Genomic DNA, 23,123 nt, shown 5'->3' with positions numbered 1-23,123 from the left:
CACTTTGTGGAGGTTTTGATTTGTGTACATTGGTTCTCTGCACAAATTCACCCAAAAACAGCGGAATGCATTCAGTGGAGTTGTCTTTATAACATATTGACCCTCACCGATTGAAAAAGCATAGTTTGCTCTTCACAATTTTCTGGATAAAAGGTAGACCAGTATGTTCCTTGTACAACCCTATGCCATTTTGATGTGATGTTCTGTGTATAGCACATTTTCTTGGCTTGTAGAACTTCAGTTCACGGTTTGATGAAGCATCTACCTCTGGGACTCAGTTCCTCATTTGTAAAAATAAAAATACCAAACAAACCCCAAAAACCCTTTGTTCAATCACCCGGTAAGATAATTTCAGAGGCTTCAGCATCATTAGTGTACAGAAACCCAGTCCGATAGTATTGTGAAGGCTAAAAGGTTTGTTTCGTAAGCTTTCATGGATAAATGCATAAAGTAGGTAAGTGAATTTGTAGTTTGAATACAATGATGTGACTATTTTGTTAAGTATTAAGCCTTTTGTCCTTACCTTCACAAAAGCGCCCCCCCCCCCTTTATTTACTGTGTTGGAGCCAGACTAAATTTCCAGCATCCCATGCCACTGAGCCCTCTGTCATAAAATGCTGTTTCTTAAAGATGGGGGACCCTGAAGAATGACATGAGGGCTATGCAGTAGGAAGGGGGAATCCGCAAAAATGTCTATTAATGCGGACATTTTATTCTGGATTCACACCACTATGTTTCCTTTGGCATTTTTTCCTGAATAAGTGCTGTACAATTTTTATCTCAACTATCTTCATTCTTCCCCCGCACCTCTGCCCATGGTATTGTGTCTCTGGTTCTTACTATCTCTGATGCCTTGGGAGAATGAAAAGGGGTGGTTGACTGGGGAGTGCAGAGAGCTTGAAAGCAAAAATCCTGTCTAAAAAAGGCATGCAGTTGTGAAGATGGAATGAGGTCAGGTGTCTGAAACCGCCAGTGCCCTCCTCATTTTTCCCCCCATTGCGTGGACCTAGTTTAATCATCCTGTCAGCAAAGGAGTATTTCCTGTAGTTCTGAGTGCCTTGTAATGAGATGTCTGTCATCCATTATGCCGAGAGATGATATCTGAAGCTGTCTCATAAATGCAGTGGTTTTTTTATTCCTCCTACTCCTCAAAGGAATAAAACCTTACATTTTCAACATTCTTTCCTCTTAAGATAGAGCTGGCTTCAGCCAAATTCTGACTGGTGAGAACAGGAGAAACTGTCCCCCTCTGACCACCAAGGAAGGCTGTGTTGGGAATCTTGGGACCCATCTGGGCAAAAACCTTGTAAAGTTGTCGCTGCAGTAAGGAGGAGAATTAGGTGAGATTTTAGAGGGAAATGTTGTCTGGATCCAGTACATAGCTAACAAGGTTTGTTCCTGTCTCTTAAATTACCTACTCAACCTTGTATTGCACAGAGCAAAACTACATGTTACACTGCTCTAGAAACCTTCAACAGAATCCCAGCTGCAAGTTTCCTGTGGGAATTCCATAAGTAGAGGCCCGGTTCTTTCCAGGACTGAGATGCAGGGGGATTTCTGACTCTAGTTACCCTAAGCTGTTTTCCTAACCTGAAGCTTATTTGCCCCACTGAGGCTGCAGATGGAAACATTTAGTGCCCCCCCAACAGGGCAAATAATGCCCTTTTGGAGTCATTTTGGTCAGGAAAGCAGTACAAGGCAAGTCAAGAGCCCCTTCTCTCCCTAAACTGCAGTCCCAGCCAGGATTTGGCTCCTGTGATGCTTCTATGTGGAATGTGTAACTGGCATCCTGTTGTGAGTTCCTGGGGAAATCACATTGGAGGTGGTTTGAACCTCAGTTGAAGCTCTCGACAGCTTCCCTTGTTCGGGTGATGATAAAAAAATGGGGTTGTATGTTTTCCTTGGTGAAGGTGGCAATGAGTTAACATTTTTGCTGGATCCCTGCCATTTGCTATGAGATGTCAGTATTTGATCTTCTCTCAGAATAATGCATTTTATGCCTATCTGTCCCCAGAGTCATGATCTAGTGCATTCATTTTCAAGCTTTTTTGTTTTGAGGAAAACAGTGGAAAGACTTGTGACATTTTAAAGTGTGCAAGGCCACCTGAAATATAGCAGGGATGATATTTAAACCGGAGGCTTCCTGACTCACAGCTCTTACTCTTCGCCATTGTAGTAAATTAACCTCTCATGCAACCGGTTGCTGGTATAGTGATCACTGTTGACAAGAGGGTGAGGTATAAGCAGGGAGACATGACTCTGGATGACATGAAGTAGAAACAGAGGGAATCTGAAACACTGAAAACAGGACTCCGGGGCGGGAGGTTAGAAATATAATGGCAGCAAAAGAAGGAAAAGACAATTCCAGCAGGTTTCTATTTATATATTTTTCTACTGTCGAAGACAGTGCAAGGCAAGTTATAGACAGTGTCATGTTTGATTTTGATCTATATCAAATAGGCATTTATTGTCCTTGTCAAACCAAAATACTTTCACATCAGAGGCAAATTGAACTGATGCTGCCTCACCTCTGCCAGGAGATGGGAGGATCAAATGAATTGGGAATAGGTGTGTGGAAGGACTCTGGGGGCTGCCGTAAAGCAAAGAAGAGCTGCGGGGGGGGGGGCAAGAAAGGGGACAGCACAGAATTGGGGGGGGGGAATAGAATGGACTTGGGGAGGAGGAGGTCGAAGTAGGGCAAGGCTAGGAAAACCAGGAGTGGGCAAAGAATTTGTGGATGCATCCATTTGTCTGATTATAGAGTGGTTTAGCTCTATCTCTGGAAGAGAAGAGATGGCTTAATTGTTAGACCAGTCTCTGGGGAAAGGACAGGCTGGTGTGGATGGAATCCTGTGTGTGAGAGAGGATCCAACCCAGTGGCTAGTCAACAAAAGCCTGTTTGTGCCTGAAAGCATTGTAGAAAAGTCTAACCGAAGTCATAAACAGTTTAGATCTGTTATACCTGGCCTGAGCCAGGTTTCTGCTTTGTCTACCTGGAAACCTGTGCTACCAGGTTGTTCTTTTAAAAACAGCCTGTAAATAAATGAACCTTCTTAGTTGTTTATATAGTAATCCAGGCTCAGTGATCTCAATCATCTCCTTGAATCTCAAAACCTACCTCCTGGCAGCGAACCCAAAGTCTATGCCCTTGCTACCTGTAGAATGCCTGCAAACTGAGGGGAAAGTTTATAGTTCAAAACAAACCTAGGTCCCAAAAATCTTAGTAGGCCCGGCGTATCTTCTCAATGGGGGAAAAAGGCCTCTCACATACACTGACTGAATTTAATGACAAACGTGACCCCAAGGCATATTGGACAAAGCACCTGTAGCAACCAAGTGGCTGCTGAGCAGCTGCAAAGTTGCTTTCACAGCACAGTACTGTGCTTGCGACTGACAACACCAGGGAGTGTTGAGGTGAACCCATCAGGAGCTTGCTTAACATGTAGTCAAGAGAGTTCAGGCAAGACATGAGTAAGTTGGCTACCAAATTCTCACTGCTTGTTGAACTGCATGTTGAAACCATCTGCAGCATAACCAGTCAGACCTAGCATAAGACTCCCATTCAGATTCTTAGTGAAAAGGGTCTGATGGGAATCGTAGTCCATGAACATCTGGGATGCCAGAGTTGAACACCCCTGGTCTAGAAGGACACGGGAGCTGTGGGAAAGTTGTTTTCATCACATTAGGGTGACTGTCTTTTGGGTCTAACAATGGGACCTAGCTGACAAATTGGTCAGAGCTGATAAAGTGAACCTCTGGTCACAACTACTACCAGCATATTGGAAAACCCAGTTCTTTTTAAAGTGCAGGCAGGCTGTGGGAAATGTTTGGGACAGCATGGTAGTACTGGAAGACAATGGATAGCTGGTGATTTCATTGTAAAAATGTACCCTTACATTCATGGGGCATATTCCTATCTAGTAGTTCGTGTTTCACCACTTTTCATCCTGTTTTGAAAGCAGCTTGTATTTCAGATTAAATGTCTTGCTGCCATGCACTTTGGAGGAGGGCTTTTTAAAAAAAAAAACTGTGGGTGATTGATATTCTTTGACTTCCTGTTGTTGTCTTCCAAAACAGATATAGAATAGTGATTCCAATAACAAATAGCAGTGCAACTCACATTGCACCGTGGCATCATAGACTGCTTGTTTAGTGACACTATTTTATATTCCTCTTTCATTATAGGCACATAACACCCGAGAAGTTTTATGTGGAAGCTTGTGATGATGGAGCCAATGATGTCCTGGCCATTGACAGAGTCTCCACAGAGGTCACTCTTACAGGTATCTCTTTCCCATCACTTTGAACACTGTCTGCTGTGGCATTTGTTTGATCGACAACTACAAAGGCAACATGAAGGCTCTTATACCTGGTTTGTTGTAACGTTCCCTCAGTTATGTTTTATTATCTCCCATCAGGTGCGAGATCCTGTATTTTGCCAACAAATTAATAAAAACTGTTATTTTAATATCTTGTACGCTGTAGGAAAGGTAAATCAAGATAACAAAAACTGGTCAGGTTGATTATATATACACATCCTGTGTTTTGGTAAATTTGTTTTGTCTAAATAGTTAGTCTTGTGCTAGAAACGTTTTTTGAAAGCTTGGTTTCTGCCAGACTTCTTGTGTTGTGAAGGGATTTTATTAATGTGAAGTGAGCGTCATATTTCCTGGCTCCATTACGTCAATAGCAGGAGGGGAGAGTACAGGGTTGAATGCATCTTTGCTCAAGGAACAGAGAAGGATCATTGATGAATTACACACAAGCCATTATCACATGACAGGGTGATATATTTTAAAAATTCTAGTCTGTCGTAGGTATGTTGAGCCCTGAGCTCGATGGCCCAGGCTAGTCCTATATTAGACGCTAAGCAAAGTCAGCCCTGATTATGATTTGGATGGGAGACCACCAAGGAAGTCCATATAACCCTATGCAGAGGCAGGCAGTGGCAAACCACCTCTGAATAGCTGTAACCTTGAAAACCCTATGAAGTTTCACTAGAGGGGTGTGTGTGTTGGGAGGAATGGCGCCCGGGGCAACATCTGCTCCGGGTGCCCGCCCCCGCATCCCACTTACCTTAGCTGTCAGGAGCCTGCTGCTGGGCTGCCCCTGGCGGGGCTGGGCCAAGGGGAAGGGTGTAGGGGCGATTCTCTGCCACCCCTCACGTGACCTGCTGGCGTGCACCCGGAGACACATGACCCCATATGTCCCTGTGAGCGCTCTGCCTCTGGGTTTCGCCCTGTGCATTGGCTATGACTTTCTAACAACCACAAGATATGCCAAAGGATTAAAATGGATATTACTGTTAATATCAATAGACTTGCTGCATATTTCAGTGGTTTAAAAACCACATATCGCTTGGAGAGAGAGGGAGAAGACTTATTTCTCACCTGTCTACTCCCTCCACCCCCTAGTACTTTTCTGGTTGTGTTCTGGCTTTGCTCTGTTGCCTTCAACACTGACCCAAAAATAAATAGAATCCTTCCACAAACCTTCTTCAAGGGCTAGAGGTTAACTAGAAAGTGTATGAAAGTATTGGAGTCAAGTGCTACCTACCGTGTTTCCCCGAATATAAGACAGTGTCTTATATTAATTTTTGCTCCCAACGATGGACTATGTCTTAGTTTCAGGGGATGTCTTATATTTCTGTATTCTGTTTGTCAGGCATGCTTCCAAACAAAAACTTTGCTACGTCTTACTTTTGGGGGATGCCTTATATTTCGCACTTCAGAAAAAACCTCTACTACGTCTTATTTTCCGGGGATGTCTTATATTCAGGGAAACAGGGTAGTATAACTCTTGATCTTGGATTCTTAGCATCTCAACAAGAATTTTATTCTGATTTCTGTTGGCAAACCGGCTTATGAAAACTGTGTGAATGATTGTAACATTATTAAATAAGTAAAATGTTGATGAAGCATTGCTGTGTGCTGAATGTTTACATTTTTGATTTGGGTTCCAGAAAAGTGCTCTTTATACACACAATTTGATTAAGATTTGCAGCTGGGCTGCATGTGTTGCAGATCTAATGCTAATCACAATGTCTTTCCTTTGCAGTTAAGAAAGATATTCCGCCTTCATCCGTTACCAGGCAAATATATGGTATTTTGGGAACAATCCGTCTAGTGGCAGGTAAAATTTTCTGGATGAGTGAACAGTCATTGGCATAACTATGTTAACAACTGTGACTTAGGAGGAGGGAGAAGGTATGCGTTAGTGAGTGAGCATGCAGTAGAATCTATGGAAAGTCTGCACTTGCAACATGATGTGTACCTTAAATGTTTAGCATTTGGTTTCAGTACACAAACTTGGCCTTGCTTTTTGATAACAAAGGCAGGAAGAGAGTCTGAATTCCAGAGATGTAGAGATAAATAGGGTTAAATTAGATGTAACAAAAGGTCTATGTGTTGTATATGTATCTATTCATCTGTGTCTATAATAGAGGCTGCTAAATTACATCCCCCCTTCCCCAAATTATCTTACTGAACTTTGGGAGAAAAATGTTGAAAGCAACAGTCTGGCTCTGGGGCTGAGTATGTGGATTGTCTCCCATCACATCTACTTTGGCCACAAACTGAATTTTCTGATGTTAGAACTTTAGCGTGGCTCTTAAGAAGGTCCTGTCTAAAGACCCAGATTAGTCATTTAAGATGACCATATGGTGCAGTTCTGCTGGGTTTGCACCACTCTGAGCTGAAAATTGGGTACTGCACACTTTATTGCATTTCTCCTGTGTAGCTTAAAGAGGAAACATGCATAGTTCATTGGGTGAGTATGTTTCACTTAAATGATAATTTTTTCTGAGCTGAGGGGGTTCGTAGCATGGAGGCATACAGAAATTTTCAGAGCCCCCACCTGAAGTCTTCTGGAACACTCATCCTTGATCAGAATGTGGAAATGATGTCTTATATTGAGGTAACCATGAATCTCATGAAAACTGAAGCAGGAAGCAATAGAAGCTTGTTTGCTAGGGGTATGAGAGTACCTATAGTTTGTAGTACACATGAATTAAGTCCAATGCCATGGTTGTTGTGGGGGGAGGTGTGTGTGTGTGTGTGTGTGTGTGTGTGTAGACTCTTGAGAATATGATAACAAAACACTGTACTCTGAGGAAAAAGAACTTGCTTGCCCATTCATGTTGTCGGTTACAGATTTTCCTTTACTTTTTGAAAAAGTGATTTCTGTAACAGAATTGTATCTTACTTTTTTTTAAAACAGGCACGTACCTTATCGTAATAACAAAGAAGAGAAAAGTAGGAGAATTTTTCAACCATTTAGTTTGGAAAGCAATGGACTTTGACATCCTCTCCTACAAAAAGACAATGTTGCATTTAACTGATATTCAGGTTGGTGTAGATTTGTCAACAGAAAAATACCTTTAGAAATCCCAGCACTGTATATTTACCACTGTGGGTCCTTTTTTTTATCTGTGTTCTTAACATTCATTCAGTAACATGAAAGTTGAACAATTATTAACAAGTTAACTCTCGTTTAATGAGCTTGACAAACTTTGGGGGCACAAAGAGATACGTTTCTGCAACCTTGCTCCTTAAAATGTTGTTCCTGAAGGCTAAGTATATATAGAGCAGAATTTGAAATTGGAAAGGAAAACAGGTGCAGTTGAAAGGAATCAACTGCACCAGTTTTCCTTTCTTCCTGCAAATGGAAGTGGTTTTTACTTATGATTGGGGTACTTTGGATTCTGATCATAATCTTGGAGCTTTTTCTGAAGATTTGAAAGGAAGGCAAATGTAATACTACCCCTTTAAAAATAGTGCACACGTATATTTTGTATATAAATATAAATTTATGTATAACAATACACCATTTTTAATTACTGTGTGCACTTGTAACTTGTAAGGTAATGTAATACTATCTCCATCTTTTTTTTTGATAGCATACCTGCAAAAAAAAGTTATTTTTCCTTTTGAATAAATATAACAATGCTTGATGATCATGTCACATTTGAGCCTGCCTTTTCTTTTGACCTGCAAACGAGCAAAAAGTAAACGGAATTGGCAACAAAAGGATAATGGCAACAAAACTTTTTATGAAATATTCATATTTTGGTACACTAGACATTGTTGTCTGCCTTCTATTGATTCAAAGCCAAAATGAGTGGTATGTTTCTCTGGTGACCATTGATGAGGGCAGAGTTGGGCTATAGCATAAAAGCAGAATTCAGTTATTGTTGTTGTTCCGATTATGAAAGAAGGTCTGTTGAGATTTTCTTTATAAGGTTTTAAATATGATATTATGGGACTCTTGTGTTCATTGGTAGAACAAAAATGAAGTTAGAGGAAGTTAGAGCTTAATAAACTTGTAAATAATCCCCTTTTCTTTATAGTTACAGGACAATAAGGCTTTTTTAGCAATGATTAGCCACGTGTTAAGTGTGGATGGATTTTATTTCTCTACAACATATGACTTAACGCACACCTTGCAACGGTTGGCTAATACAAGTCCTGAGTTTCAAGAAATGAGCTTGCTGGAGAGGGTAAGAATGTTTGACAATTTTTGAAAAAAACAAAAACAGTACATTTTCATGATACGGATGGTGATATAAACCTACAATAGCCTCCCCTCCCATGAGGTGCTAAAAAGGTCCCTCATTTTATTGAGGAGGGTCAGGGTGATGAAGCAGCTGAACCAGTAGTTAGCATGCAAGTGACAGAAACCTCAGAGAGAACTTAACTGAATACAAGTGAGAGAACGTAAGGTGCTGTCAACCTTACTCCTGAAAATGCCCCAAATCGAGCTATTTGGCGAAGAAAATGTCAGTGCTAATCCCCTCAAGGGGAATATTGCCCAAGAAGAAGAAGACCAGGGAGAGAACGTTGTCATGCCTTGAATGTTGAGGGGTTAGAAAGGGAGATCATATGTTTTTTCTTCTTTTATAATAAATGGGTTTCCTGTGCCACCAGAAGCATCTGCCTCACCAACCCCTTCTCTATCCCTCTTAATCAATAAATCAGAAGAGTGTCTGTCTATTTCTGTTCTGTCACATCAGTCAGCACGAAGGTGGAGTTAGAGCAGAGGTGTCAAACTTGTGGCCCTCCAGATGTTATGGACTACAGTTCCCATCATCCCCTCCCAGCATGATGCTGGCAGGGGATGATGGGAACTGTAGTCCATAACATCTGGAGGCAGGGGCGTAACAAGGCAGCCCTGGGAAAACTGTAGTCCTGGGCAAAACCTGAGTTGGATGCCCCCATGGGCGGCCACTCCACCATGACCAAAACATTTTTTGCACCAGGACATTGGTGGCTGCAGGGGGTGCATTTTTAGACAAATCAGCACCACAATTTCAGCATATCGTCAGGAGACTGTCCTTATGCTACTCCCCAGGTTTAAGGTGAGGTTTGGTTCAAAGGAGTCCAAAGTTATGTATTACTCTCCCAAAGGGAGGTGCCCCATCCCCATTGTTTCCAGTATGGGAGCTAATAGGAGATGGGGGCTGCCACAGTTTTGAGGGTCCATAACTTTGGCTGAACCAAACTGCACCAACCTTGGGGGGTGCCATCATCTCCAGATGATACCCTGAAATTTTGATGCCGATACATCCAAAAATGCACCCCCTGCAGGAACATCCTAGAAATTTGCCCAAGAATCTTTGTTCTGCATTGAGTTTTCTGCATTGCTGTCAATGGGGGTTGCAGGCTGTGGGGGGCACATTTCTGAAGGCACAGTCTCAAAACTTTCAGGATCTATTCAGGAGACTGCCCTAATGATAACCCCCAAGTTTGGTGCAGTTTGGTTCAGGGGGCCCAAAGTTATGGACCCTCAAAACTGTAGCCCCCATCTCCTATTAGCTCCCATTGGAAACAATGGGGGATAGGGGCACCCCCTTTGGGAGTCCATAACTTTGGACTCCCTGAACCAAACCTCACCAAACTTGGGAGGTAACATAAGGACAGTCTCCTGATGATACGCTGAAATTTTGGTGCCGCTAGCCTAAAAACTGCGCCCCCTGCAGGCCAAAAATGGAAAACCACTAAAATACCCAAAAACAAACCCAGCATTTTGATGCCCCCCACAAGGTGATTAGCTGCCCACCTTGCCCAATGGGCATTACGCCAGTGTCTGGAGGGCCATAACATCTGGAGGGCTGCGAGTTTGACACCTATGAGTTAGAGGGATGATGCTAAATATCCTTTTCTAAATGAAAGAGACATTTTTGGACTAAGAAAACGGAGTGCTTTATTTCTCCTTATTTTTTTCCTGTACAGTATGTTGTCAGTCAAGTACCAATCTAAAGTTCCAGTTAATGTTGTTGTCAAAGATTTCAATTATAACATGCCTAGGGTTGTAGGTGAGGTGTTATTTTAGAAGTCTACTTTTCCCTCAGATACACCCTCATACCACAATTCGCACAATCTACCAGGATTCTATGTTTGTTCACTTGTATGAGACCCCAATCAGGGAGCTGTAAACACTCTACTTTATTCCACACAGGAGCTCTCAGTCGTATATTTTTCTGCAAAACTAACAATTTCCTCAGACTTTCTCCACACCTTTCTCTCGTCTCCATTTCCCAAAGTCCATATCTCCATCTCTCTTCTTCTCCACTCCCCTTTTTCCTTCTTCCAATCAGCAGTCTCTCTCGCCACAACCAATTAGCACTCACTTTGCCACCCCACGCCCTCTCCTTTCTTATCTCTAGGACTCTTAACTTTGGGGAATATAATCAACATACACTTAACTTACAAAAACCCCCAACACTGAATTATTAATTGATAAACATTTTAGAAATAAATAATCATTAAAAGCAGGTTTGTGGTTATGAGGTGATGCTCTGTCCTGGCCTACAGTTACAAGCTCAGGTGATTTCTGTGGTATGTAGCCCCTTTATCAGCTGTGACTGATCTACCTGCTGAACCAAGTGCTTGAACAGTGTCATTTGGTCATGGTGATCTATGCTGTGATCACATCCCTCTTAGATTACTTCAGCACACTTCATGTGAGACTACCTTTGAAAACTGCCTGGTAGCTTCAAGTGGTTCAAAATGCCGCAGTTGGGCTGGAAATGGGAATTGCTTTCCCCCTGGACTTCATGATCTGCTGTGGCTGCTGATTTGCTTCCAGGCACAATTCAAAGTGTGAGCTACCTTGAGCAATTCTCTGGAGAAGTAACATACAAATCGCAGCGTAAAGATAGTATTGCGACGCAACTTTTTATCTTTTAAATCGGTTCAGGAATAAACTTTGTGAGCCAAGAGATTATCTCTGTGAAAAGACCCATATGTCTCTCAAGCTTATGTGCGAGCGAAACAGTGTTGGTTTTCTGTAACTTCTTTAAAACATTTTTTGAAAAAGAGATGCTTTGTGTTGTAATTCTATTCCATGGTTCAATTTCTTACAGGCAGATCCACGATTTGTATGGAATGGACATCTTCTTAGAGAATTTGCTGCTCAGCCTGAGGTAATGCTTATTATCATCTAGTTCAGTGGTTCTCAACCTTCCTAATGCCGCAACCCTTTAATACAGTTCCTCATGTTGTGGTGACCCCCAACCATAACATTATTTGTGTCTCAGGTGACCCCTGTGAAAGGGTCGTTGGATCCCCAAAGGGGTCGCGACCCACAGGTTGAGAACCGCTGATCTAGTTGGTTATAGTCTCTGAAATATAGATAGTAAAAGATCTTCTTGATGCTATAGCCATGGTTCTTACCCCTGGAGAAATCAGTGATAACACTTGGCATCTTCAACGTTGTCTACTAACAGTGCTGTAAAAAAAACACATTGAAGCAGAAGCCCTACTAACAATGTAACGTCTTACAAATGACTGTTTAATATTCTGGTGAGGTGGAATAAATAATGCAGTGTATGCATTTTGTGCTGCATGTAGTTGCTACAGAGGGCTAGTAACAATTGAAGGTGAGGAGAGTAAGAAAATCTTACCCTATCTGAAACTCTGCTGATAGAGTTCATTCTCTTGGTTGGGTCTGGTCCCTTTTCCATGGAGCTGCTGTCATTATTTCTGCTGCTTCAACTATGATTGCTACGACAGAATTTACTTAGGATCTGTGTGGGCTGGAGCGAAGATGTGAAGAAGGACAGTTTTGATGATGGAGGTTGTTAAAGAAGACTAGCTGGGAATAGTCAGGCCAGAAAACTGAAGGCTGTTGCCCCTCAGTGAGGTAAAATAGATGGAAGCAAAGAAACCTGCCTTAATTGTTAGGTAACTAAGGCTGGAAGAGAATGGCACAAGAGAATGAGTCCCTTCATGTTATAGCAGCAGTTTTAAAAACAGATAGCGTGTTTCCCCTAGTATAAGACAGTGTCTTATATTAATTTTTGCTCCCGAAGATGTGCTATGTCTTATTTTCAGGGGATGTCTTATTTTTCTGTGTTCTGTTCATCGGTTATGCTTCCAAACAAAAACTTTGCTACGTCTTACTTTCGGGGGATGCCTTATATTTTGCACTTCAGTAAAACCTCTACCACGTCTTATTTTCCGGGGATGTCTTATATTCAGGGAAACAGGGTAGATGACTGATTCCTCCAGCCACCCCACCCCAACTTCTGTTTTAAAACTATATCCTGAGTACACGCCTGTGAGAGTTCAAGAGCTCTTTGCTTGTACACTCTTCATAAAATGTTGGCTCACTAGATATCCCTTCTGATTCACTTTTGGGTTTTTTGCCAACTGAAATGTTAACTTAAACTTATGCCAGCCTGTTTAGCTGTGTGGAACAAAATTCATTCAATCGGCGTCTTAGGTGGCTTGTTAAGAATAGTCTTCAATTATGCATGCTAGATACACTGTTTCCTGGCAAAGACGGAACAGATAGTTCTCAGTTCAGCTAGCACCCTCATTCCTTTCAGCTACAGATAGGCAGCAAACTAAATTAATAATAATAATGTCCTTTCCAAGTATATTTGAATGAGAGCTGTAAAATGTTTGATCTCTTTGGAGAGACGTGACAAATGTCTTTGAGAAGTTCCACAGCAGCTGTTGGTAACCTAAAATAATTCATTGAGACTTTTGGTTTCACTGAATAGCAGCTTGTAAAACTGCGATAAATTGCTGTGTTATCTTTAGTGATGGGGAAAAGTGTTCTTTCTAGTTTGAGTATCGATTGTTAAGACTAAGTAATCCTGCAGTGGTCTTTGCCAAACTGAAAAATCCCGCCTCTGTAAAGAGTACAGCTACTCTCGCATAACCCCCACTCTGATTATTCAGTGGCTTTTAACTGGGATCAGCCTTTTGTTCCGTTTTCCTTGCTCTGGCTGAGTGTGCAAGATGAGCCAGTAAGTTCCTGATTGGAGTTTCGCCTTGGGCCTTGACTGGCTAGGTGACCAGGAACTCTTCCCCATACCCAAATTAAGTGCCGGCTAAGTGAAATGCCTTAAAAGAGTGTCAATGCCCATTTTGAGGCAGTGTTCTTATAACAGAAAAGGGTTCTTCTTTCACTTAGGTACCTGTTGGCTTTAAGTTTCTACGTTCCTTGCTTTGCAACTGTCTACAATATGGGACTGATAACTCTCTCTTGTAAGGCGGTTCTATGACATAATGTGCATAAAGCACTGTAATAGATAAACTTGGCAATTATACTGTACTTGCCTGAGGCTTAAGGCTGTAAGCGTGTACGGTATGAGCAGGTCTCTTTAATCAATACATACAATATAAATAGAGTGCATTCTCTTGAAAGTATGACCCTGAAAATGTGCAGTGCATTGTTTTATCATAAAATGCCATAGCCCGAACCATTGGTATTTTCAATGACTAATATTTGGTTGATTTTTGTGACTCTTTTACTGTGCCAAATTTCTTGTTGTGTGTATTGCAGATTCATAGGTTTGCTACACCAGTGTTGCATGGATGTATCCTTTCTTAATTCTGCCAAATAGTACTGTTTGGTTAACGTTTGGTGTGTATGTGCCTGTGTGAACATATTGCCGCTGCATTGATTTCGCAAAGTAAGCTTGAAATGCGGATAAATACCTTCACAATGTACAAGTGGAAGTGGAAAACTTAAAGCAGGCTTTTGGGCTTATGTGCTTAGACTAATGTGGAGAGTGTAAAAGAAAGTTCAAATTCTTCAGCCTTTCCACTTGATCACTTGCTTGTCCTGCAACTTTTTGAACTCTTATGATAGCCTTTTTGAGATGGGTGTGCACTTGACTAAAACAATGCAGCATTCTAACTGTAGCTGCACCAAAGATTTTATTCAAGTATTTTGCAGTACTGGCTGTGCTGTTTTCAGTCTTTTTCCTAATGTCCCCTGATGTTAAATTTACTTTCAATTATTGCACAGTGAACAGATGTTTTCATGCGCTTTCTCACTTTTGATGCCCGGATCCCTTTCCTGGTCACTCTCGGCCACTTTAGACTCAAGTTAACGAATATGTAGATTTTTGGCAAAATTCCTAATGTGCATAACTATATTCTTGATTGTATTTCACTCTCTTTTTTCATGTTGTTCCTCACTGACCTGTTCAAACAAACCCTTTGGAGCTCCAGTCTTGACTAATTTGGTGTTATCCGCAAATCTGGTTACAGAAGCAATCCCTAATAAAGATCCCTATAGAACACTACTGTTCGCTTCTCTCCATTGTGAAAGTTGTCCTTTGACTCCAGTCCTCTCCTGTTTAACCAGTTTCTAATCCACAAGAAGGCCTGTCTTCTTATCTTATTACTTCTAAGATTACTCAGGGAGCCTTTGGACTCAGTTAAGAGTGTTTTGGAAATGTGGGGGTGTGTACTGTCTACTATATTATCTTTATCCGCATACTTGTGAACACCCACTAAGAATTCTAAAATGCTGGTGAAACAATTGGCATGGATTCTGTAATTCACCATTTATCAGCAGGGCTTGTTCCTCCATATGTTTAATAATTCTATACTTAATAGTGCCTTCTGCCAGTTTATATCTAACAGATCTTGGGCTAACTGTAACTTCCTGGTTGCTTTCAGGATCTCTTGTTAAAAGTCAGTGCTAGCTTTACTACTGCGTAATAGTTTGCTAGTTTGTTTGCTAAGTTTCTAGTTTTGTTTGCAGATCGGTAGTAACATTTGAGTTCTTTTGAGACCTCTCAATGTATGCAATACAGTTAACTTTAGCCCTTAACATCTGGGCTACAACTACATCACTGAGACTCGCCATGCCCCCCCCTTCATCGTCGGGAGGGAGGGTTTTTATATCATTAGACCGCTGGCCGCCACTCTATATCTTGAATTTTAACTACATCTAACTTTGGGCTGTAATTTGTGAATGCATTGGGAGTTTTTATCGCTGCTTTTAAATGTTATTTAATTATACTGTTTTAAATGCTGTACACCGCCCAGAGCCCCTCGGGGATGGGGCGGTATAAAAATCGAATAAAATAATAAATAAAAATAATAATAATAACTTGCTGCTTTTAATTTTTTTCATCTCTGAAATATCTCCACCTCTGTGTGATTCATTTCTTCACCCTCCCCTAAAACAAATTCTAGTGACTGTACTTTCCAATACGTTCCAAAGTGATCCCGATTACAAATAATTCATTCACTTTCTACAGTTTCTCCATTTCCTTTTAGCAATCCTTTCCTTCCTTCTTTCTTTTAACAATCCAACTGCCTCCTTGCTGCTGGTGCAGCTGAAGACAATTTTGTTTTTCAGCAGAGTGCATCTGAGATTCATTTTTAACCTTTAAGCCTGATAATTTATTTTTCTTCTGCCAATGCTTCTGTTCTTTCTTGATTTCATACAATATTAATTATAGCATGCACAGATATAAATGATCCTTGTAGCTACTTAGATTTTTTGAGTATTTTCCTCAAAGATGCGTCAATTACTATCTAGAACTACTACCTTCTCTGTAATGCTGTCAGTATCTGCATTATAGGTCAAGCATTTTTTACATTAACAAAACTCTCTCTCTCATTATCCTCTTTAAAATTCTTTATTGAACTAGAAATACAGGAAAAACAGATGTCCCCTATTCCTGCTGTCTCTCCCAGACAAAGCAAAATAGTACTTTCCCCTTTAAAATCATGTGGATATTTCTAATTTAATTGTTGATTCTTAACTTTTGGTATCAAGTTCCCATCAGAGAAGATGTATTCTTCAGGTCCGTAACATTAATGTCTTGGTAATTGTTACCCCTTATTCTGAGTGATGTATCATTGTAGTGTGTATCCAGATATATTCCTTAACATGTTGCATTTTATCAGTTATTACGATGTATTCTTGCTCCATTAATGGGAAATATTTTGACTGGATTCTTATTTCCCGAAGAAGTTGTTTCAGAGCTGGTGTGCGCTATTATGTCAGAGGTAAGGCAAGAAATGTGCAATCGCTGTATGAAACAAGTCATTCTTTTGGCACTTTGTTAATAGCTATCTTGTTCTGGTACTTCACAGACAGATGCAGATTTTGTTGCCTTTGTGTTATATGCAAGCTATTTTGTTTTGAGCAAAACAGCAAACTTTGTGCTGCTGCATTTAATTTTTTGTTTTTCGATGTAAGCTAAAGTGAAGAAGTGGTAAATTAAACCTTCAATTTTCCAATGCCAAGTATGACTTGGATCTGGAAACAACAATGTCAGAGCTTCACACCTGGCTCAAAATGAACTGGGTGACCTCATGCAAGGAGCCTTCTCTTCTCTCCTTCCCATAATTCAGGGTTCTGTTCAGCCATTTTGATCTCAGTAGTGGAAGGCAAAAAATATTTTAAAAATTGATAAGAAGAGGAGATAGGATTCCTGCCCAGATGTTCAAATGCCCCTTGTACCCTTTGAATGCCAGATCCTTCCTCTTGCCATGGCTGCTGTGCCACGTGGGGGAGCTTAACACTCTCTCAAAATACATTGGCATTGTTTCCAGAAGTGACAAAACACTGCATAATTGTCCCATTAGTCTTTTAGGCAGTTCATTGATATTATTCACTTTTCTAGTTTCTTCTTGATCAAAGTGTGTAATAGAAGCTCATGTAGAAATAATGCATGGCTAGGATTTGAAAGAAGGCTGGGGCTGTAGGTAACAAGCTCTAATTGAATTGGTTGTGGTGGGTTTTCCGGGCTGTGTGGCCGTGACCTGGTGGATCTTGTTCCTAACGTTTCGCCTGCATCTGTGGCTGGCATCTTCAGAGGTGTATCACAGGGGAAAGTCTGTTATGACTTTCCTCTGTGATACACCTCTGAAGCTGCCAGCCACAGATGCAGGCGAAACGTTAGGAACAAGATCCACAAATACATAACCCGGAAAGCCCATCACTGTGAGATGAATCAAGCCATTAAGCCTGTGACAATACATCTAATTTGACTCTCTTCTCATATTAGGTATTGATTCAGAAGGACACGCGGCGAACTTTGTAGAAACAGAACAAATTGCGCATTACAATGGGAGCAAAGCTTCTTTTGTTCAGGTAGGATTCCCCTCCCCCTTTTTTTATATTGGATTGCACAACTAGCTTTTGTTTGGCAAGCAAGTAGTCTTGGCCCCTCTTTTCTTCAGAGGAGCCTGTGCTGATGTTCAGAGTTAGGTTTTCACCACCTTGTCTCCCCCCCTCTCCCCCACCCCGGTTTGTTTTCCAGACACGTGGATCAATTCCTTTCTTCTGGTCACAGAGACCAAACCTCAAATATAAACCAAAGCCACAGATCAGCAAATCAGTAAATCATGTATGTTCATATTTCCCTGTTTTTTGATGGGATGGGTCACTGCACAGTCTGGTCTGTATTTATGTAGAAAGGAGGGAAAATGCCTTCCTGTGTGGCCTCCCCTAAGATTTCCTGGGAAGCTAATTTGTTTTCTGAAGGCGGCAAAAATCTTGGTTTTGCAAAGGACTGATTTCAAGCTTCAAGAAGTATACTTAAAAAGCCATGTTGATGATTAAATCCAATAGATGAAGATCTCTGTGTTAGTTGTAATCTTTCTGTCTGGCTCTGGAGATGCTCATTCAGTAGAGAAATAGTTTCACTAAAATATTATGGCAATATTAGCCATGTACTTCTTTTATGCATCCCTGTTTGAGTCACAAACAACCACTCCAGACCAGACCAGCATGTAGTTCAAGAGAGAGATGCTTAGCGCAACCTGGCAAGAACTAAAGAGGAAAGCCTTCCCATTGAAAATGCTCAATTCTTATCCAACTAGGATGTGCGCACTGTTTGAAAGGGGAGCTAATCAGTACCAAAGCCAGAGCCTGCTCTGACCATTCTTAGACCACTTCATGAGTACCAGCAAAGGTGTCTCAGTGTCAGGACTTAACACTAAAGTAGTGCATTGCCTGGGTTAGCTGTTCATGTACAAGTAACAGTTCCATCATTGTTATCTCTGAGCACATGCACTCTTCAAAAAACTCTACAAATATCCTGAGCACCCAGCAGTGTGTTAACTGGCCACGGGTTCGGTAGCCCTAGGCATTGTGTTTCAAAGAGGTGGCCTGCTATGTTGTTAAAGGTGTCACAAAATCACCCTGGTTTCAGGGCAGGTGAGCCAGCAGCCTGGCGAGACAGAGCAAACAAGTGTCTTTGTGGAACTGGAAGAAGCAGAAGATGGGCAGGGGAAATACTGAGACCTTAGCTAGGGTTAGGATTTAACTACTCTGAGCGCATTTAGGTGTAATCTTGACATCTACCATCTTCTTGAAAATTATGCACAGTGTGTTTAATCCACTTGTAAGTAGAATGACTTGTTGGATTGGTTTTGAAAGAACTCTGCTATGATTTCACAATATTGAGCAACTTTCCTATTCCCTCCTTTAAGGATGCTTATAATACATGTGATTTTTTTAAAAAAATACTCTGAGTACATATATGTACTGTTTTCTTTTTCAGATGGATGGCTTCCAAAGACACTTTGACTCTCAGATTATTAGCTATGGGAAACAAGTGATTGTTAATCTGGTATGGTCTTAATTTGTATACCTGGAATGAAGTTCAAAGGAGTGCATTTGTTGCCACTGTGTGTAATTTGTGTATGTTTGTTCCACAGGTTAACCAAAAGGGCTCAGAAAAGCCTCTTGAGCAAACGTTCTCACAAATGGTAAACAGCTTGGCAAACGGAATGGTCAGGTACTCGTCAAGTGAAAAGTGTTTGCATTAGCATTGGAAATGGCTGTACAAAAAACTGAATAGTCAGGTTCTGTGTGATTAACATGCTTAAGGGAGATGCATGGGGTCCCCTTCCCAGGATTTTGAATTAATCTAGCTGCTTTGCAGATGTGCAGCCACATAAGAGCAGGGACAAAACTTGCCTCCCCGTCCCCTAGAAAGTGAAAGTGCTCTTCCCAGCTTGGCACATAGCAGCCAAAGCTCTGTCCCTTTACTGAAATGGGCATGGGCAAGTTCTGATTATTCCTTTATGAAGAACTTAAAGGTGAGAGATCTGTACAGTAGAATGATGACTCACAATGCTGGACTGGAAGAGGAGTGCAGAAGACATTGAAGCTATCTGTCTGCCTGGAATGATGTGGAAGTCCTCCAAGGAACTATGGCAGTAGGAGTGGTGAATTTGCAGGGTGATGCCCAGATGTTAGTGTTTGATTGTGGTTTGCAGTACTGCTTTGATGTGGCTTCTCATTTGGTAATAACTTTAGGAATGTTTGTATATGTGGGAGGAGGGGGTTCTCAGTCCTAAGCAGAGGTACACCGTTCATTGATTTACATTAGTGGATTTGTTCTGAAGTCAGTGGACTTGGAAAAGTGTAACTGTGTTTAGGATTGTATTAATAGTCTGAGATACGTGAAGATAAAGACCTGTTTCTGGAGACTATAAGTGTTATTTCCATGGAAACATTGTGTTGCAAATGAGGCTGACAAAGTTTGTCTTAAATAATTTGTCTTGGGTGGGCAACGGGCTGGGTGCTTTTTCTAGTTCAGTAACATACACACACACACACACACCCCTCCATCAGCTATTATCTTTTCACTGCTTCTAGCAGAAAATTGTCTCCTGCTAAGTGAAATGCCCTTAGTGAGTACGTTAACTCATGTGTGTGTGTGTTTTTCTGTCCCAGATACGTAGCATTTGATTTCCATAAAGAATGCAGTCACATGAGGTGGGATCGGCTGCAGATTTTATTGGATCGGCTAGCTGAACAACAAGATGAATTTGGGTAATATATTCAACTGCAGTGTGCAGGCATTTTGTTGTGGTTAGTAGAAGTTACGTAATAACTAGATTATGCACAGCACATACCTGTAATAAAATGTTGCTTTATGCTTAGTGAAAATTGCATTGTTCTAGTAATATTGTAAGTTCCGTTGATCTGGGCTGTAATCCAAAACCACTTACTTGAATTTAAATTCTGTTGAGAGTCACTGGAGATCACTTCCTTTTGAATTTTTCTAGTTCTGGGTTCCAAAGAGCTTTAGAGGCTTTCTGCTCAGCTCATGTAAAAGAACATTTGAAAAAAGCCACACAGCTTTTTTCAAGATCTAGTCTATTGCATGATGCACTTCTCAAATTTGACGAGACTTGTATGAAATAACGAGACACAATACTGTCGCAATTGATTGTTCAGCTGGCAGTTATTTAAATGTCCTGATTGTTGAATTCCCTTCAGTTAACTGCTAACAATGATCAAAGTTATATCCTTGTTTTGTTAAGATTAAATTAAGTATCTCCTGTGGAAAGGAACTTCTTTGATTTTGGGGAGGGGGAATTCATTAGTCAGAGAGGAAAACGTTTTCTTTTAAACTGTTGCTTCCCTGATATATCAGAATGTTGCAGCTGCAGAGCAGTTGGAGATAATCGTGTCTGAAGGTACCACCTCATGTTTTGTTTAAATCTTCCTTCAATTCTGCTGGCAGACCAGGATGAAGCATTTAACTGCAGTTACTTAATAAAACTCCTCCTTATAAAGGTCGTGTAAACCTAGGCGGTGTGTGGGTGTCACAGAGCTTTTTGCAAAGTTCCATTATGCTGAAAGACCAACTTTTATAGCAAGAATTCCTTGAAGCTAGAAAAGCCAAGGTGATGAATCAGAGCATCTGCAATCCTAAAAGACAGAATTGATCTTTCTTCCTTTGTTAAATGCCCCTGGCACAGCTCAAAATAAGAGAAAATGGAGTCCTATAGTATAGTTGAAAGCAGCATTAAACGGGGCTCAGTCGCAACTGCGTTAGATCAGTGCCAAGATGGTTCAATGCAGCAGGGTGTGACCAGCCATTGAGTGCTGCCCTCTTCTGCTTGTGTTTCAGGATGTTAGCCCAGACCACAGTTAATTTAGGTGAGGTTTGTGTGGAGTCATGGAACGTGGCTTGTAATTCTTCGACTTCTGGCTAAAATGTCGGGTATAAGAAAACATTGTCAAATGTCAAAGCAACATAGGATCTAAATGGCTAGCCACTTACAACTTCAGTAATTCAACCAGAATCCATTTCCCCCATATTGACTTTTGGTAAGCCTGTGAAGCCTGTGGGAATACTTTAGATCAATTTGTTTCATCAGCGTTAACAGCCGTAGGAACTTTCCAGCACTGCAGTGACCCTGCGTGTAGTAAGTGCGGAGTTGTGCTCTCTGACCCAAGCTGCATTATGTGTTTCAGCTACTTTCTGGTTGATGCGGATGGCAAGGTGGTAATACAGCAAGAAGGAATCTTCCGCAGTAATTGTATGGACTGCCTGGATCGGACGAATGTGATTCAGAGCCTTCTGGCCCGCCGGTCTCTCCAAGCACAACTGCAGGTTGAGATTCTTCCTGGGCTTCTCTTTCTCTCAAATCCATGTAAAGGCACAAAGTTGGTGGGTTATGGAGGGTGCGAAGCCTACCAGCCCTTCTCTGGCACAAGGGAGGAGGGTCCTGCCTTGTCCTTCAGAGGCCGTCTTGGAGAACTAAAGCAATGCAGGACAGGGCTTTCAGGGCAGAGAAAACTGGGCAAGATCGAGTGTGAAAGCTGGTTAGGTCCCTCCCAGAATGAACCACCTTTGAAAGGGGATATGCTGGAACTAGGAGAACAGGCTTTTTCAGACAGAAAATGCTCTTATCCACGTGCAACTACAATGTTACATTTCTAATGAATGTTTAAGTGGTCTTTTCTCTTCTGTCGTTGTAGAGAATGGGTGTGCTACATGTCGGTCAGAGAATCGAAGAGCAAGCAGAATTTGAAAAACTGTATAAAAATGGTAGGTTTCTGTCCAGGTTGCCTGGTAGAACACGAGGGGCTGCTTGTTCGCTTTCCCTCTTTTAGCATGTACACTTAAAGCTTCTGTTCTCTGTTCACAGCATGGGCCGACAATGCAAACGCTTGTGCCAAACAGTATGCTGGAACGGGTGCCTTAAAGACAGACTATACAAGGCAAGTTTGAGCCCATCTTGCTTCAGAGCCTGTTGCTATCATCAGTATCTTAGTATTCACTTCAAGTGTCTTAGTATTCACTTATGTAAGTGGGCTACTGTAGTTGTTATAGACCAAATGTAAACAGTAAATCCTCCTTATTAAATTCTTGTCCTCCCTTCCTCCAAGGGACTTGGGGTGGCATGCATGGTCTCCAAACCCCCCTCCCTCCCCCCAAATTTTGATCACAACAACCCTGGCAGGGAGGATTGGGCTGACAGAAAGTGGCTGGCAACCAACCACTCCGCATGTGTCCTGCAACCGTGAAGATTTAAAAGCGGCTCTCCCTTTTTGTAGCCTGATGATCTAACACAGGCGTATCAAAGGAAATGGATGAACAGTGGTTATTTTTAAAATATAGATTCCACTTAACCATCTAAATTGGGCTCTCAAAGCTTCTTGCAAAAGTTTAACCAGGTTTTTTAAAAAACCTAGAAAAATCAAGCCTCAAATGTAGAGCAATAAAAGCTATCTCTGTTAACTGCTAGTAGACTGCATTTTGTTTGAAATTAGGGGGTCTTGCAATAGATCTGTTTTGGTCAACCACAGGCTCTGCAATACTTAGTTGCTTACCTAAAGGTCTGATAGGGTAAGAAATTGGGTTGAGCCTCTGAAGAGGAAAGTGGTCATAAAATACCAAAAAGTTTCAGATTTTTCTCAAGGACCCAAAGCCTGTACTTTGGCTCTTGGGAAAGAACACTTAAAAACTCCACACCTGCCAACCTCAGACCAGATCCTGATCTGATTCTCCAGCAAAGTTATGAGAGGCAGATGGAAGAAGACTGTTTTGAATTCTTTTTTGGATACCCTCAAGTATTTAGGACTGATCTTTTCTAATTTCTCCTCGGAGA

General features: G+C 41.3%; 1 protein-coding gene across 1 annotated transcript in view; it reads left to right on the top strand.

Annotated features, from left to right (window-relative positions):
• The window catches only part of SACM1L (SAC1 like phosphatidylinositide phosphatase), a 38,814-nt gene that overhangs the window by 8,969 nt on the left and 6,722 nt on the right, over positions 1–23,123 (top strand). Inside the window, exons 2-16 of the mRNA XM_048510706.1 lie at positions 4,186–4,283; positions 6,058–6,132; positions 7,219–7,346; positions 8,348–8,497; positions 11,363–11,422; positions 13,795–13,828; positions 16,164–16,265; positions 17,270–17,355; positions 17,525–17,611; positions 18,770–18,838; positions 18,927–19,006; positions 19,951–20,049; positions 21,484–21,622; positions 21,991–22,060; positions 22,161–22,233. Of these exons, the coding sequence (XP_048366663.1) occupies positions 4,186–4,283; positions 6,058–6,132; positions 7,219–7,346; positions 8,348–8,497; positions 11,363–11,422; positions 13,795–13,828; positions 16,164–16,265; positions 17,270–17,355; positions 17,525–17,611; positions 18,770–18,838; positions 18,927–19,006; positions 19,951–20,049; positions 21,484–21,622; positions 21,991–22,060; positions 22,161–22,233 (1,350 nt within the window). The remainder of the gene's footprint in view (positions 1–4,185; positions 4,284–6,057; positions 6,133–7,218; positions 7,347–8,347; positions 8,498–11,362; positions 11,423–13,794; positions 13,829–16,163; positions 16,266–17,269; positions 17,356–17,524; positions 17,612–18,769; positions 18,839–18,926; positions 19,007–19,950; positions 20,050–21,483; positions 21,623–21,990; positions 22,061–22,160; positions 22,234–23,123) is intronic.

Source organism: Sphaerodactylus townsendi, linkage group LG11, assembly GCF_021028975.2.
Source record: "Sphaerodactylus townsendi isolate TG3544 linkage group LG11, MPM_Stown_v2.3, whole genome shotgun sequence".
Taxonomy (NCBI): domain Eukaryota; kingdom Metazoa; phylum Chordata; class Lepidosauria; order Squamata; family Sphaerodactylidae; genus Sphaerodactylus; species Sphaerodactylus townsendi.
The sequence above is the reverse complement of the archived record's forward strand: the minus strand, read 5'-3'. Positions and strand labels throughout refer to the sequence as shown.